This window comes from Zingiber officinale, chromosome 9B, assembly GCF_018446385.1.
Source record: "Zingiber officinale cultivar Zhangliang chromosome 9B, Zo_v1.1, whole genome shotgun sequence".
NCBI classification, from domain to species: Eukaryota; Viridiplantae; Streptophyta; class Magnoliopsida; order Zingiberales; family Zingiberaceae; genus Zingiber; species Zingiber officinale.
This window is the reverse complement of record NC_056003.1, coordinates 117,284,978-117,300,238: the sequence shown is the minus strand read 5'-3', so window position 1 is coordinate 117,300,238 and position 15,261 is coordinate 117,284,978. Positions and strand designations below refer to the sequence as shown.

Genomic DNA, 15,261 nt, shown 5'->3' with positions numbered 1-15,261 from the left:
TGCCTGAGTTTCATGTTTTTAGCAGGAACATTTTCATCAAAAGGGTGATGATCATACAACTATCCCTTGGCAAGTTCAATCATCACTTCCGGAGTCGAGCCAATTAGACACTCAAAATTCTATAAGAAATTCTCCTGTTCCAGCAACCATGCTTCCTATTGATAATAATATACATATTGCCATTAGGAAAGGTGTTCGAACTTGTACTAATCATCCTATTGCTAAATATGTGTCGTATCATAAGCTTTCCAACAATTATAGGGCCTTTACCTCAAATATTACTCACCTGTTTGTGCCAAGAAACATCCAAGAAACTCTAGATCACCAGGATTGGAAGTTAGGAGTTCTAGAAGAGATGAATGCTCTTCAAAGAAATGATACTTGGGAGGTTGTTGACTTACCCGTTGGAAAGAAAATAGTGGGCTGCAAATGAGTGTTTACCATTAAGTGCAAAGTTGATGGTAGTATAGAAAGGTACAAAGCTAGACTTGTAGCTAAGGGATTTACATAGACATATGGAATTAATTATCAAACTTTTGCGTCAGTTGCAAAAATAACTTCAATCTGAGTTCTGATCTCTCTGGTAGTACATTTTGATTGGTTTTTATACCAATTAGATGTGAAGAATGTCTTCCTAAATGGAGACTTAGATGAGGAAGTGTTCATGGAGTTGCCACCGAGATTCAAGGAAACATATGGCAGAAATAAAGTATGTTTCTTAAAGAAATCTCTTTATGAAGTATGAACTTAAGCAATCACCAAGAGCTTGGTTTGAGCGATTTAGGAAAACTGTTAAAAGTCAGGGGTATTGCCAAAGTGAAGCAGATCACACCATGTTTTTCAAATGCTCTAAAGGAGGGAAGATTACCATCCTGATCATCTACTTGGATGACATAATCTTAATTGGAGATGATCATGTTGAACTTAAAAGATTGAAAGAAGTGCTTGCCAATGAATTTGAGATCAAGGAACTAGGAGTATTGAAATACTTCCTTGGTATGGAGTTCGCACGATCCAAAGAGGGTATATTTGTTACACAAAGGAAATATGTTCTAGACCTTCTCAAGGAAACATGTCTACTAGGTTGCATGGAAGATGAGACACCCATGGAGTCTACTATTGAGCTCCAACCAGCCAAACCTGAAGAAGTTTGTGGAAGAGATTGGTACCAACGACTAGTTGGGAGGCTTATCTACCTTTCGCATACTTGCCCTGATATAGCTTTTGCAGTTAGCATTGTAAGTCAGTTTATGCACTCTCTAGTCCAACACACTTCGATGCAGCCTACAGAATTTTAAGATATTTAAAGGGAACTCCAAGAAAAGGTCCATTGTTTAGAAAACATGGACATCTTCAAGTCGAAGCTTACACCGATGCAGATTGGGCTGGAAGTGTCACTGATAGAAGATCAACTCCAGTTATTGTACATTTGTTGGGGGTAATTTGGTTACATGGCATAACAAGAAGCAACCTATGGTGGCTAGAAGTAGTGTTGAAGCTAAGTTTCGAGCTCTTGCTCTTGGTGTTTGTGAGACAATATGGATCAAGAGATTATTGGAAGAATTGAGAGTCTTATATTCATTGCCTATGAGAGTATATTGTGACAATAAAGCAGCCATCTCCATTGCACACAATCCAGTTCTTTATGACGGAACAAAGCATGTTGAGATTAATAAGCACTTCATCAAGGAAAAACCGGATAATGGTCTGATTTGTATGCCCTACATTCCAACTACCGAACAAGTTGTAGATATCCTCACTAAAGGATTGTCATAGAAATAATTCGAGTATTTGATTGGCAAGCTGACTATGGAAGATATCTTCAAACCAACTTGAGGGGGAGTGTTAGAAAGTGTTGAAAATAAAATAAATCTGTCAAGATATTGGCATGATCTTAGGAACATTCAAACTGTACAAATCTGTAGTTTTTAGGAAATTTAATTAATTGTAATTAGCTATTCCTTTTTTAGTTCCTTTGTATATCTTTAAATACAGGGCATGTAAACTGATTTGAAATTGAATAAATTGATACAACGATCTTTTAAATAGTAGGAGAGAAGAATTAAAACTAGAAGAAGAAGAAGAAGAAAACAAGAGTATTAAAACAAAAAGGAAAAAAAAAAAAAGAGAGAGAGAGAAAGGCAAAGACGAAGTCACGAAAGAATAGAGAAAAGAAATAGAAGAGAGAATGGCGTTTTTTTTTTTTTTGCTTTGGTGGCTCAAAGGAGAAGAATAAAAAGGAAAAGAAAGACGATAGGAGAGCAAGGCATGGAAAGGAGGAGGAGAAAGAAGGCACCGCGAGGAGGAGCTTCAACGAGTGGCTTGTGGCGGCCGTAAAATCTCTATTGCTTGTTAGAAATAAAGGACGAAGCTATGAGAAGGGGAAGGCCTGTTGTTGTTGCTTCGCACCACATGGATGCTTGTGGTGGGGGAGTTGTCACAATGGAGGATTTGGCTAATGGAAGAAGTTGGAAGTAAAGAAAACAAGAATAAAAAGGGAATCAATAAGAGAACAGCAAGGGAGGAGGTGACAGCGGATTTTTTTTTAAAAAAAGGAAAGTACGTAAGAAAGAGAAGAAAAACATAATGAGAGAGAGAGAGAGAGAGAATTAAAATAACGTCGGAAGAAGGCAGAAAGGAGGTGGTGGCATTGAAGCAGATAAAACTCTTCAAAAAGGCTGAAGAAATTTAAGGAGAAAGAATAAGAGTAAAGAGAAACATGGCTCTTATACCATGTTGATTGTTGAAGAAATGAGGTCAAAGTTGATAAAGGATGCTAAAACTTTAGTTCTTATTATTTAAGTAGATATATTTATCAATCTATTTCTACATTAAAATGAGAATCATAGAAGAAGATGAAGTGGTCCCTGATCATGATAACGTGGCTTGTACGCTCATGACATTTAATTCTTTTTATTAATCATACAAGAGGAAATGAATCATGGGAAATTTGATCAGCAATAAAAAAACAAGCTTTTCAAAATAAAACAATTAGATATAGTTCAAAGTTTTTTATTTTTTGTATCAACTTTTATATATTAATTTATACAGAATGTAAAAAAAATAAGCTGTACTTTAAAGTTTTCCCAAAACAAATTATAATTTGAATGTATCAAATATATTTTCATTTTGTATAAATAGTTCAGTTAATACTTTATATTCTTTTTTAACTTTTTAGAATAAGTGTTGTTTTCAGAACCCATGAGACAGTGCAATAAGACCAAAAAGAGACGTACTGGTATTGATTCATTCATATCTAGTTTTTGCTTCCGGCTTGTACAAATACAAACTAATGGGTGGTCTACAGTAATAATAAGATAAACAATTCATTAGATTATCTTTTATCTTCTTTTTAACATCATTGTTGAATGATATAAGTTGGTTTATTGGTAACAACTGGATAGAACGCCTAGCATTAGTCAGATATTAAACAATTATTGATTTCTTTTTATAAAACTTGTTCTTTCTTTAACGTGGAACTCTTAACTGCAGGGATTTCCTATCAACCCATATTAAGTATTCCTTCACTTATTTTCTCATCGTTGAAATTATGTTCCAAATATTCAATTTTAATGTTACTTAATTGAAACATTAGGTTCTAAAATTTCTCTTCGAGATTCAAGATTCAAGTTTATATTATTCACATTCTCATTAGTTATGCAATGTATCGAAAAATATTATACACCAAGGACGCTTATCTAGAACACAACTAGTAAGTTTATTTAGTATCAATAAGATAAAAGCTTAGAATGGGTCATTCATGTGAACTTATATATTGTATTTACTTGGACTAAAGAAGGGTAGAAAAGAAAAGAAAATTCATTAATTTCTCTTGCTTATTAAGAAGGAAATAAAGAGTAAAAAGAATCTAATTCTGACCAATTCCACTATTTTATTTCCACCCAAATTGAGTGACAGTGGAAGGAAACAAAACCTAATCAATAAACGTAAATAAATTATCAATATTATTTCTTGATTTTGATTCCATCCAAATAAACAAGAATGAATAGTGGAAATAAAATATAACATCCTTCTTGTGTTTTTTTCTTCACTTTAACTATTTCATTCATCTCATACTTATTGTCTTCCTAGAGAACACATAATTAGTTACAAGAAAAACAATTGTTATAATAGCTTTAACACTAATAATTACATTATTATGCGTGTCCTTTTTATCACATTTACATAATTAGTAGATATTATTTTTCTCTCAAAATCTGACAAACTAAGGGTGTGTTTGGTTTACGCATTTTTCATTTTCATTTTTTGGAAAATGTACATTTTCTATAAAATAGAAAATGACTTTTAGACATTCTCTATTTTTCTAGAAAATGTTATCTATTTTTTTAGAAAACAGACATGAAAAATGCAAACCAAACACCATTTTTCAAAAACGCGCGTTTTTCAGAAAATGAAAAATGGAAAACGCACAAACCAAACACACCCTAATTGTTTAAAAACTGATATTTTTTCTAAATCATTGAAAAAATTAAAACTCATTTTTCTCTACATTTCTATATTAACAGCCTTGTAAAATATATAAGATATATAGTTGTCCTTTCAAGTATAAACCAAAATTAATTTCAAATTTTTGTTTATAATGTTCTCTAATCAATATTCCTATGATATAACTCATCAACTTAAACCCTTTAGAATTAGAACATTATATAATCTTTAGTCTGCAAATTGGTATTTAGAAGGTTTCAAAAAGCATATAAAGGTATTATGCAGTGGACCCACTGCAAATATCTGGTATGTGGGGGCATATGTGATTATATTTAAAAATATTTGTGTTAATAAAATTGATTAACACACATTAACACATTTAATTAAGTTTATTGACAGAACCAAATCATATATGATAAAAAAAATTGTTGATCATACAATTCAAAGCACATAAACATATAATCAATATTAATGAACAATGATAATAGATCCAAATAAGGTCGTATTTTTTAATTGCTCATGCAGACCCATACATCATATGCTGACATAAGTCACTTGTATACAATCCGCTTTGAGATTTGCCTAGGCAACCATATATATGGTCTAAGCAAGGACATTTTAAAACCATGGCTACCAATACTTAAGGTTCAAATGGTTATGCAAACCTGCATAGCCTAACTCAAAATATATAGTATTAATTAGCATTGATGAATATTAACATGTGATACAAATTGGCATATGTTTGACTGTGTCATCCTAGATATATTTTTTTCCACCAATTTTATATGAGCAGAAGATGAGAATTGCAGAGATGAGGATGTTAAGATGGTTATGTGAACATACGATGATGGACAAAATAAAAAATGAGAGAAAGTCAGAGTTGTATCTGTTGAGGGAAAACTCCAAGAGACACGTTTAAAATGGTATGGATATGTACTTAGACTGTCAATAAATGCTCTAGTTAGGCGTGAAACTATGACAAATACACACATCAGTGAGGAAAAGGAAACCAAAAAAGACTTGATTAGCAACAATAAAACAAGATAAAATTTATTTAAGTATAGATAATGATATAGTAGGAGATAGAACCCAATGACGTAAAAGGATCCATATAGCCGATCCCACTTAGTGGGATAAAACTTGGTTGTTGGTTGGTTCACATCTTCCATTTCCTTGAATATTGAATCTAAATAACTATTTGAGAATTTTTTACTAGGAAGATTGAATTTTGAAACTTAAAAGTGTAAGATTATGTTATGTTCTAGGTCATACTTTGTCAAACTTACAGAATAAGTTATATATGTAATCAATTATGGGGCAATTAGACTATTTTACTTATAGTTTTATTCTACTTTACCATCAATGTTTTATGAATCTTAGGTTACAGTTATATGATAGTTTTAAATTTTGTATTATATCTGAATTGTTGTTATCGTGCAACATACCACCTCTATCGAGTTTATTCCTTGTATCGAGCTATGTGTTGTCTTATTGCAACATATTGTGAGACAGGAAATAATGTAATGTTACCCTTATGTCTCAAGCATGACAAATTGTCAGAATGATACATCTCACCCATATCACCGCACAAGATTTAGATTTATTACTTAACATTGTTGGTGTAAAGTTATGAACAACTCTATGATTCCTACATTTTATCTTAACTCACAATTAGTAAGGATAATTTCCCTTTTCATTAATTACTTTATCATCAAAAAAAAAAATGATCTTCATCTTATAAACAAATAAAATTACCTAAATCTTAACTTTTGATGGCGATAGGAGATGGTGGGGCAGCCTACTGCCTCAGCAGTTGAATATTTTTACTATTTATTCATTATTCTTTATAATATTTACTTTTAAAAAATATTAATTAAAAATTATATATATATATATAATGGGTAATTTTATTAGATTTTAATTTAAGTATATTTAAATTATCTCAATCATAGCTATCAGTTGATTAAAATTATTAACCTAAAGTTATTTAATTAAACTTTAACTTACAACTTACCCGCATACCCTATTTCAGTAGGGCGACGAGTCCGACGCATCACCGAGACCGTGCGACGAGTTTGGACTCGTTGTCGAGACTGCGCGACGTGTCTGGGCCCGGGAGACGCGTCTGGGCCGTTGCTAGGCACAAGCAACACCTCTAGGCCTGTCACAGGGCTTGGGTGACACGTCTGAGCTCGTTGTCGGGGCATGGGTGACACCTCTGGGCTCATCGCCATGCTACGACGGCACATCTGGGCTTATCGTCGGGCTCGGACGACGCATCCGAACTCGTCATCGGGCTTGGGCGACGGGGTTGAGCCCATCGCCAAGCTCGGGCGACACTTCTGGTCCGTCGCCAAGCTCATATGATACTTCTAGCTTGTCGCCGGGCTTGCCGCCATTTAGAACACTGCTTTTTTCCTTGCTTTAGCAATCCAATATATATCATTTTCCTCATTCTTAGTCACCGGAAATAGTAGCACAATATAATAGCAGATGGACTTCTCACAAAATTATATCCTGTGATATGAAGTAGTATGTTCACATATTTGGTTGAGGACCACTTGCAATGGGGCACTGGTTTAATTGAGTTAATTCAAAGGTTAATAATAAATAAGCTTGCTCATAAACACAATTTTAGCAAATTGATCTGATTGTTTTATTGTTCCATCGAAGCAATTAGAGATCGAGCCTAAAAATATATATGAGGTTTAGCTTATACATTGAACCGAATTTGAACCAACGCCTGTAGCTTGTTTGGAACCATAGAATTTTGTAAATGGTAATCGATTTCTAAATTCTTGTCTGTCAGATTCATGTGTTTGGGCAACAAAAAAAATGTATCTTGTCTGTGTTTAATATTTTTCGTTGCAAATCACGAATCCAAGGGTTTCTATGTTGGTCATGCATCACTAGGATACATGGAATCGGCCAAATCCCGTCTTCTCTACATGACTACATCGGTTCCATCGAAACAACAAAAATCCGGAAGAATAAAATGCTCGCAACGCAAATCCGCAGGGCAATCAACACCAACAGAACCATGAAATTCAAAATAAAACAAAGGAGATGCGAATGCTCTACCTACACGATCCAACTGCTGTACACTCTGATCTGATTGACGAAGGACCGGAAAAGGATCCTTACCCGCCGCGCGACCCTCCACCGGGCGCTGCTTCCTGCCGCTCGACCGCGGACGCCGCCCAACGCCGTTCCTCGATCTCTCCAATTCCGATTTCCTTCCTCACTCGGACACGAAAGCCGAGATCACGATAGAACAGTGTCGAGTCGGCCCTTCTCCTTTCCTACGCGAACTGTTGACCCTCCAGATTTTAAATCCATTGACCTAAACTCCACAAGCCCACACGCCTTTATAAGCCGAAGCCCATCTTCTAGCTCTTTCTTAGTAAAAAGAAAACGATTTCCAATTTCTGATTTTTTTCTATTTTTGTAAAATTTATATGTTTAACCGTAAATAGAAATTTGTTTTATAGAATATAATTGAAAAAGATTCATCAATTTTGGCTTTTTTATTTAATTAATTGTAATAAAATAACTATCAACCAAATTGATAGAAATAATATAAATATAAAATTAAATTTCACTTTTTTTATTTAATTAAGCATAATATAATAAATTTCTATTTGATAAATTTGCAAAGCAAAATTTAATTTTTTTAAAATTTAAAATTTTTAAGGTTTATACTTCTTCCGGATTTTTTTTTATAAAAATGATAGCATTTCAGTAACTAATATAGTCTTCTCTGTCTACTTTAAAAGCAAAAAAGAAAAATTTTAAAAAAAACATGGAGAATGAAAAAAAAAACAAACCTATAAATTTACTGAACAGGTGGATTTTTAAATTTGTAAGACACTGCAATATGATGCCAGTGATTATGGGATATTAACTGAATTTAAATTGCACTGAATTAAATTCAATTTATAGAATATAATTGAAAAAGATTCATCAATTTTGGCTTTTTTATTTAATTAATTATAATAAAATAACTATCAACCAAATTGATAGAAATAATATAAATATAAAATTAAATTTCACTTTTTTATTTAATTAAACATAATATAATAAATATCTATTTGATAAATTTGCAAAGCAAAATTTAATTTTTTAAATTTTAAAATTTTTAAGGTTTATATTTCTTCCGGATTTTTTTTTTTATAAAAATGATAGAATTTCAGTAACTAATATAGTTTTCTCTGTCTACTTTAAAAGCAAAAAGAAGAATTAAAAAAAACATGGAGAATGAAAAAAAAAAAACCTAAAAGAGAGTTGAGGAGAAATAGACTACCACCATTACTCGGGGTGAATAAAAAATCGAATAAATTTACTGAACAGGTGGATTTTTAAATTTGGTTCAATTTATTTAGAATTTTTATTTTTTAAAATAAATGATTAATTCAGTTTGAATTCAGATTTTAATTTTTATTTATTCGATTAAACTAAATACATTGAATAAATTAAATTTTTAGATTAATATAAAATTTTTAGACCTTATTTTTAACAAAAATCAAATTTATTAAATAAAATTGTCTAATTATAAAATTTTTGTTAATTTAATTTTTTTTTTCTAAATTAACAGATATTTTATTAGTTCAAATTATTTTTTATTTTAAAAAATTCAGTTGGATTATTGAAAAAACAGTTCAATTTAATTAAGCTAATTCAATTCAATTTTAATTAAATACTCACTTCTAATCATCATGAGCTTTTGATCATGCTGTAACGATTAACTTTTAGCTCTATCAAACCATAATTGTAAGCCCTTAGCTAAGTTGTTACCACGAGTTCTCAATTTGGGTCGCGACTATAGTTTATAGGATCATGGTCCTTTGCATGATCGATTTAGGATCGATGCGGATATGTGAAATTAGATCTTTAGGGTTTAGGATTTTGGAAAAAAAAAATTACAAGATAATACCAATTTAAAGGTTAATAAAGCAATTCTAATAAAAAAAAGAGCTATGATATTCATCTAGAAAATTCTTACGGATAGACACATAAATGATGTATTACGGTAAAATATTTAGATTGTCATTCATGTATTCACGATTTGAATTCCAATTACGATATATTTATAGAAATTTACTGATCACTATATATATTGTCTGATTTATCTTAATGATCGATGGATATTTCAAAAGATACAAAAATGATCAGATTCAACCAATCACGTCCATAAGTTTGCAACCGTTACAGTCCCGATCAATCCAGATAATCAGAAGGAAAAAAACAATCTCCTTTAAGGATAAGAGCTCAGTGGGAAAACTCCTATTAATTTTAAATAAAAAAATAGTTAAAAAAATCAATTCATGGATTAAGAATTTATTGTTTTCTCTAAGAACAAGAAATACAAAGAGTCATATATTTGTGTGAAAAAAATATAAAAATTAATATCAGTAGATATGTATAAATTATTTTCTGAATTTATTTAATAGATGAATATTAATATTAAAAAAATAGAAGGGATATTCGAGTCGATCCATTTATGACTTGTCTTAGTTTGCGTCGGCTCGACATGGTATGAAATGGCTAAGCCATGTTTTGGGTTGAGCTTAATCTAATTTGTCAGTCGGTTGAATGTGACTCGATCCGCATGACAAGCTCGGCCTACAAATTTTAAAATATAAAACATACTAAATAAATTTAGTGTGAAATTGAAGATCACATATTGTAGGCTCAAAGCTCGAGCCGAGCTCAAGGCTCGAGCCAAGCTCAGGCTCACGGCTTCACGCCTTCTTCTTCCTTGACAGCTCCTATAAACCTACCACCGCCTGTCGCTTCAGCTCCGCCTCTTCACGGTCTCCGTCTGCTGTCTCGCATCAACCCACGCCGTCGCCGTCGGTCTCTTGTAATCTTACCGTCGCCTGAGGAAAGCAACCGCCTTTCTCAAACTTACCATCTCCGTTCCCATGGCGTCGGGTGGATCCTCCGAGAGGGCAACTGCCTCGAGCTCCAGATCGTTTGATTTCGGCTCCGACGATATCCTTCTCTCCTACGACGATGCCTCAGCTCAGGAACCATCAAAAGGAAGGCGATCGGATCCACCCGGGAAGGTTAACCTTGTTTTTGTTTCTTCCTTTTGTTTGATTTCACGTCTCGTTGGATTTTCGGGTTGAGTATTTTGAGTCTCTAAATGGATAGGGGTTCTTGTTGACATGAAGTTTGGATTTTTATGTAGATTTAGTGCCTTCATGCATTCAGTTCTGAGGAAGAAAAATTAGGGTATTGTTTTTTTCCATTCAAGTTTGATCTGGTTTCAGTCTGATGATTTGCTGTTGGGTATTACCTTTGTTTGGTACCCTGCATCTTGTAATAATTTCGCTACGTACAGTCTGAAGATATTGCCTCCATATCTTAGTAACCATTCTAGGTTGTCTGATTGAGATGGTAATCCTACTATTTAGCTTGGGCATGAATAATAGATATCTCAAACTCAAACAATGAAAGTGAAAAGTGAACCCATAGTTTCTGGTAAGATGAATGCATTAATAAGGCAAAAGATTCAGTCTTTCTATTGTTTCTCTATTCGTTCCGGTAATGCTTAGATGCTATCCTCTATGTTTGATTTATTTTGATGGCTTGTCTTGTTATGTTTGATTCTTGTTATGGTCCATCAAGTGACAAAAGAAGTCATCACACCTAACTATTCTTCCCACTCCTTGATCTTTCTTTGTATTCATTATCTTCATTGAACAGGATCTCCATGACAACAGAATGGGGAAATCGTTGGTTAGAGTCTATGAGCGAGAAGATTATTCCATGGAGGGTGTATTATCTTCTGTCGAGAAGTGCATGAAGAAATATGTTGATAATCTACATCGATCTCTTGATGGTGTAAGTGGTCGTTTGACGCAGTTGGAGTTAGTTTGCTTCAAACTTGAAAGGACTGTTGGGGAACTGCATGCAGATTTCATTCAAAATCAGGGTGAAAAAGATATGAAGTTCAAATCTTTCGAGAAGCATCTTCAAGAAGTAAGTTTGTGCTAATATTCATGAATTGAGATTATGAACTATTCATGTCACTGGTCTTTCGAGTAGCATCTTCAGATTTTTATTTTTCGAATTACTAGTCTTCTTATGCCTCTCTTTAATGTCATTTTCAATTGGTGGAACTAAAGTGTGTATTGCTGATAGAACATCTCTATTCTCTGACATATATTCTCACTTCATTCTCTGTTGAGGCTTGCTCAACTGAATTGTCCACTAATTGCAACATTTTGGTTTAATGCTTCAAATCATACACTAACTATGAGGTATGCTGTTGGTCCATACAAGTTTTTCATTAAGATTCCATTTATAAATTTTCTTAAATTGTCCTATTTGATCACTGTAAGTTTGTAGAATTGATTGGAACAATTGCATTTTCTATAAAATTGTATGTATATTTTAATTTTCTCCTCTTTCTTTTCCCTTGTCCTCTCTCTCTCTCTCTCTTTTCTTCCTTCCCTTCACATTGTTGCCACGGCCCAATCAGAGGCAACTCTACCAGGTGAAGCTTGAAGATTGTGGTCGCAGCATAGCTCCTTTTTTTTTTGTCCTTTTCCTTCTCTCTTCTTCCTCTCCTTTTTCTTCTTCTTTTGATCCTTCTATAATTGTTTCTATAACAGTCCTGCCCACCTCGAAGCTTAGTGATGCAGGCAATGGTGGAGGAGGATAAAGAAAGAAAGAAGGAAAAAAGAAAATAACAGGAGCTCTACCTCCATCTGTGCCATTATTTTGTCATCGTCTTATAGTTGGAGCTTTGCCTTAGGGAGCATTACCTCCGTAGTAGTACCTTCCAGCCTAATGTGATGGCAACAACAGGCAAAAGATGGGGAGGAGGAAAAAAAAATACAAAGGGAAAAGGGAAGAGGAAAAAAGGAAACTTTTGAAGATGGTAAATGACTTTAATTTAAAAGTGTCAATTGGGTGCTTCAATGAATTTTTGTTACCCTCTTGTTACTAAAAATATCCTTAAAAGAAGATAAATAGATTGTGATTTTGTCGTCTTTTCTCATAAATATAAGAAGATAAGTAGACTGATTTTATTGTCACTGACCTTTGTTGCTTTTGTCTGGTACAAAGTTCGGAAATAGAGGAATGGGATGGATACAAATAGGTTGCCTTTTCTCATAAACATCAGTAGGGTTGTTTTACTGATAATATGATTAGTTAGGACAAGTATAAAATGGCAATAGCACTCAGTCTGTGCTCCATAAACCATCAAAAAGGTTTAAATAGATGCTTCATTGGAGCAAAAGGTGAATTCGTCATCTTTGCGGCTCCTCCAAGGCGGTCCCATAGTCTCTAGAGGGGGGTAAATCGTGGAGGGCATTTGCCCGAGCACAACGGCCCTTTGCATGGTCAAGCATTTTAAATAAATGCTTCATGGCAGATAACTTGATGGCCAAAATGCAGAATTTGTCATATGAGATGTCTTAATTTTCTTTGTACAATAGCAAGTGATTATGATGGATATGCATTTATTCTCCTTTGATTATCTTGTAACTCATCATCCATCCATGCTGTTAATGCTGTGATGACAATGATGTTTGATTTTCTGCACCTGTTTTATCCATTTTTTTAATGCTTAGTATAGAACTCTGCAGTACGTGCAGTGCTCATTGTTCTTCCTTCTGCTCCATTTCTGTAGGAGTGAGCAGTTCTGATTTGTTTTGAGCTTGTTTTATCAGGTACATAGATCTGTTCAAATTCTTAGAGACAAGCAAGAACTTGCTGAAACTCAAAAGGAACTAGCCAAGCTTCAGTTAGCGCAAAAAGATTCTGCAGATGCTATTACACAAGCTGTTTCAGAGCCAAATAGCGTAAAAGAGAAACCGGACACTGCCAACCAACAGTTGGTGCTTGCTCTACCTCGTCAAATTGCTCCCACAGTTATTCCGGTTGGTACTTCTCAGCAAGTTCAACTGTACAAAGAACTGCCTTTGTCTCAGCAAGCACCTGTTCCATCTAACATTCAACAAGACCACACTATAACAAACCAAGCTGGCAATTACTATATTCAGCAGTCAACATTGCCGCGAGACCAACATAGCCAATCTGCACGACATGAGCTGCACTACATCCATTCAAGACCTCAGCTTCAGGATAGACCAATCCAGGCAATGCCACAACAACAACCGTCGGTAAACCGGAATCAGCATCTGCAATTTCCACAATACCAGCAGCAACTGCCACCACAGCACAATCAGCAATTGCCGCAACAACCTGCTTCACAGGCTCAAATCAGATCTCAACCACCACCGGTGTATGCCCCATATCAATCTCCATCTCCCGTGGCTTCTGGTCCTGAAACCTTTCTTAGCAGCATGCCTATGCAGGGTCCTAATCCAACAATTACACAGGCTGGAGGGATTCGTTCTGAAGCTTTTCCATATCGTTATGGAGGAACAAACATGTCAGTGCTACCGCCTCACTTGCAAAATAACATGCAGCCCCCAGTCAGCCAGGGTTCCTTCGCACCGCAGCCAGGCAATGGTGGCTACAGCAGCACTGCATCGCCACCACCATATTCCATGCAAGGCTACAATGCTGCTGCCTACAGCTATCCACCAAGCAACCTTCCGGCTGCCAGGAACCAGCAAATACCTCCTCTAGCTCATCACTATGATTCTCAACCCATTCGCAATCACCCTTACGGAGAGATGATTGAGAAAGCTGTTAGTATGGGGTTTGACAGGAATCAGGTTACAAATGTTGTCCAGAGGATGGGCGAGAGTGGTCAACCAGTGGATTTTAATTCTCTGCTCAATAGATTGAATGGACATGCTGGTGGACCATCCACTCGAGCATGGTGAAACTCAACTCGGTGCATACAGGGCAGTCTTTAGATTCCTCCCCTGTACAATATGCAACAATGTAGACTGATACACATACTGTTTTGTATTCATGATGTTTGGATCTGTCTTAAAGTTGGCTTAGACGAATTGCTCTCAAGGAAGAACTTATCCCTTGTTTGAATAAGAATAAGTGGTGATACAATAAAACAAAAATCTGAGTCATGTTGGTTCGGGTCATTTGAATCGATATAAAGTTTCGTCAAGTTTTTATTATAAAATTTATTTCTTTAAAGAGACGTATCTGCCTTGAAGCTCTTTCATATGGCTATCCTTCAAGTTTGTACTACAACTATTTTGTCTCTCTGTATGAGGAACTACATAAAACTACAATATACTTTCATGTAACTGCAGGTCTGCCTTGTTTCACAGAAAAGGTTGCACACTATGACAAAGCTTCCGAAAAGAGAGCTGGATTTGAAATGATCATGGCGGGAAGAAGTCGCCATTGGTGCTTGTTTCTACCAAATGCTTACCTAGTCACCGAGTACTGAGACAGTCCTGAGTTGATGCTGAGTGCAGCTGAGTCGAGAATAGAGCCAATGATACAACGGTCGTGATTGCCTCTAAACACTGGTGGATGGAGATCTAGTCTCCTTATATAGAAGCATCTCCCCTTTCAGAGTGTTAAATAGCCGATTAGAGAGTCTGTTCTCATATATTTGTTCTAATATAAACTAATCAACTAGGCTTGAAACTTTCAATATGGACTAAAGTCTCCATACTATATGAAGTTATTTCCATCCACCTCTTAATTTTCATTCACAATTCTAACATGAACTTAGTAAACTTTCTTTGAATTGATTTGCAGGAAAGTGGGGACTTCACTGGAGATTCTGATGACTTTGGTATGAAAGCAATTGTCTGAAAAATTATATCTGTTCGTTCAGAATCAGAGACGAGCCAATAGATCCGAACTGACGGAGAACAAGTTGCGGCTGATGAAATGCCTGGCAACCACCTC

The 15,261-nt window shown here is 34.7% G+C and overlaps 2 protein-coding genes across 6 annotated transcripts in view; one reads left to right on the top strand and one right to left on the bottom strand.

Moving 5' to 3' along the window:
* Positions 1-7,794, bottom strand: part of LOC122023420 (serine/threonine-protein kinase EDR1-like) — a 41,993-nt gene extending 34,199 nt beyond the window's left edge. For 3 of the 5 annotated variants that reach the window (XR_006123119.1, XM_042581513.1, XM_042581516.1), the window contains exon 1: positions 7,528-7,794. The gene's annotated coding sequence lies outside the window, so the exon portion shown is untranslated. The remainder of the gene's footprint in view (positions 1-7,527) is intronic. The other 2 variants (XM_042581515.1, XM_042581514.1) reach the window with 2 other exon arrangements.
* Positions 7,795-10,144: 2,350 nt separating this feature from the next.
* LOC122023575 (tyrosine-protein phosphatase non-receptor type 23-like) lies at positions 10,145-14,462 on the top strand. The gene is made up of 3 exons (XM_042581749.1): positions 10,145-10,514; positions 11,158-11,433; positions 13,134-14,462. Exons 1-3 carry the CDS (start codon positions 10,371-10,373, stop codon positions 14,256-14,258), a joined length of 1,545 nt encoding a protein of 514 aa, XP_042437683.1. The 5' UTR covers positions 10,145-10,370; the 3' UTR covers positions 14,259-14,462.
* The last annotated feature ends 799 nt before the right edge of the window (positions 14,463-15,261 follow it).

What these genes read in the sequence shown, in the direction of transcription:
- LOC122023575 (XM_042581749.1), top strand. Translation starts at nt 10,371, where the DNA reads ATGGCGTCGGGTGGATCCTCCGAGAGGGCAACTGCCTCGAGCTCCAGA. An exon ending in GATCGGATCCACCCGGGAAG is followed by an intron (nt 10,515 to 11,157) that starts GTTAACCTTGTT and finishes TTCATTGAACAG; the next exon opens with GATCTCCATGACAACAGAAT. An exon ending in TCGAGAAGCATCTTCAAGAA is followed by an intron (nt 11,434 to 13,133) that starts GTAAGTTTGTGC and finishes TTGTTTTATCAG; the next exon opens with GTACATAGATCTGTTCAAAT.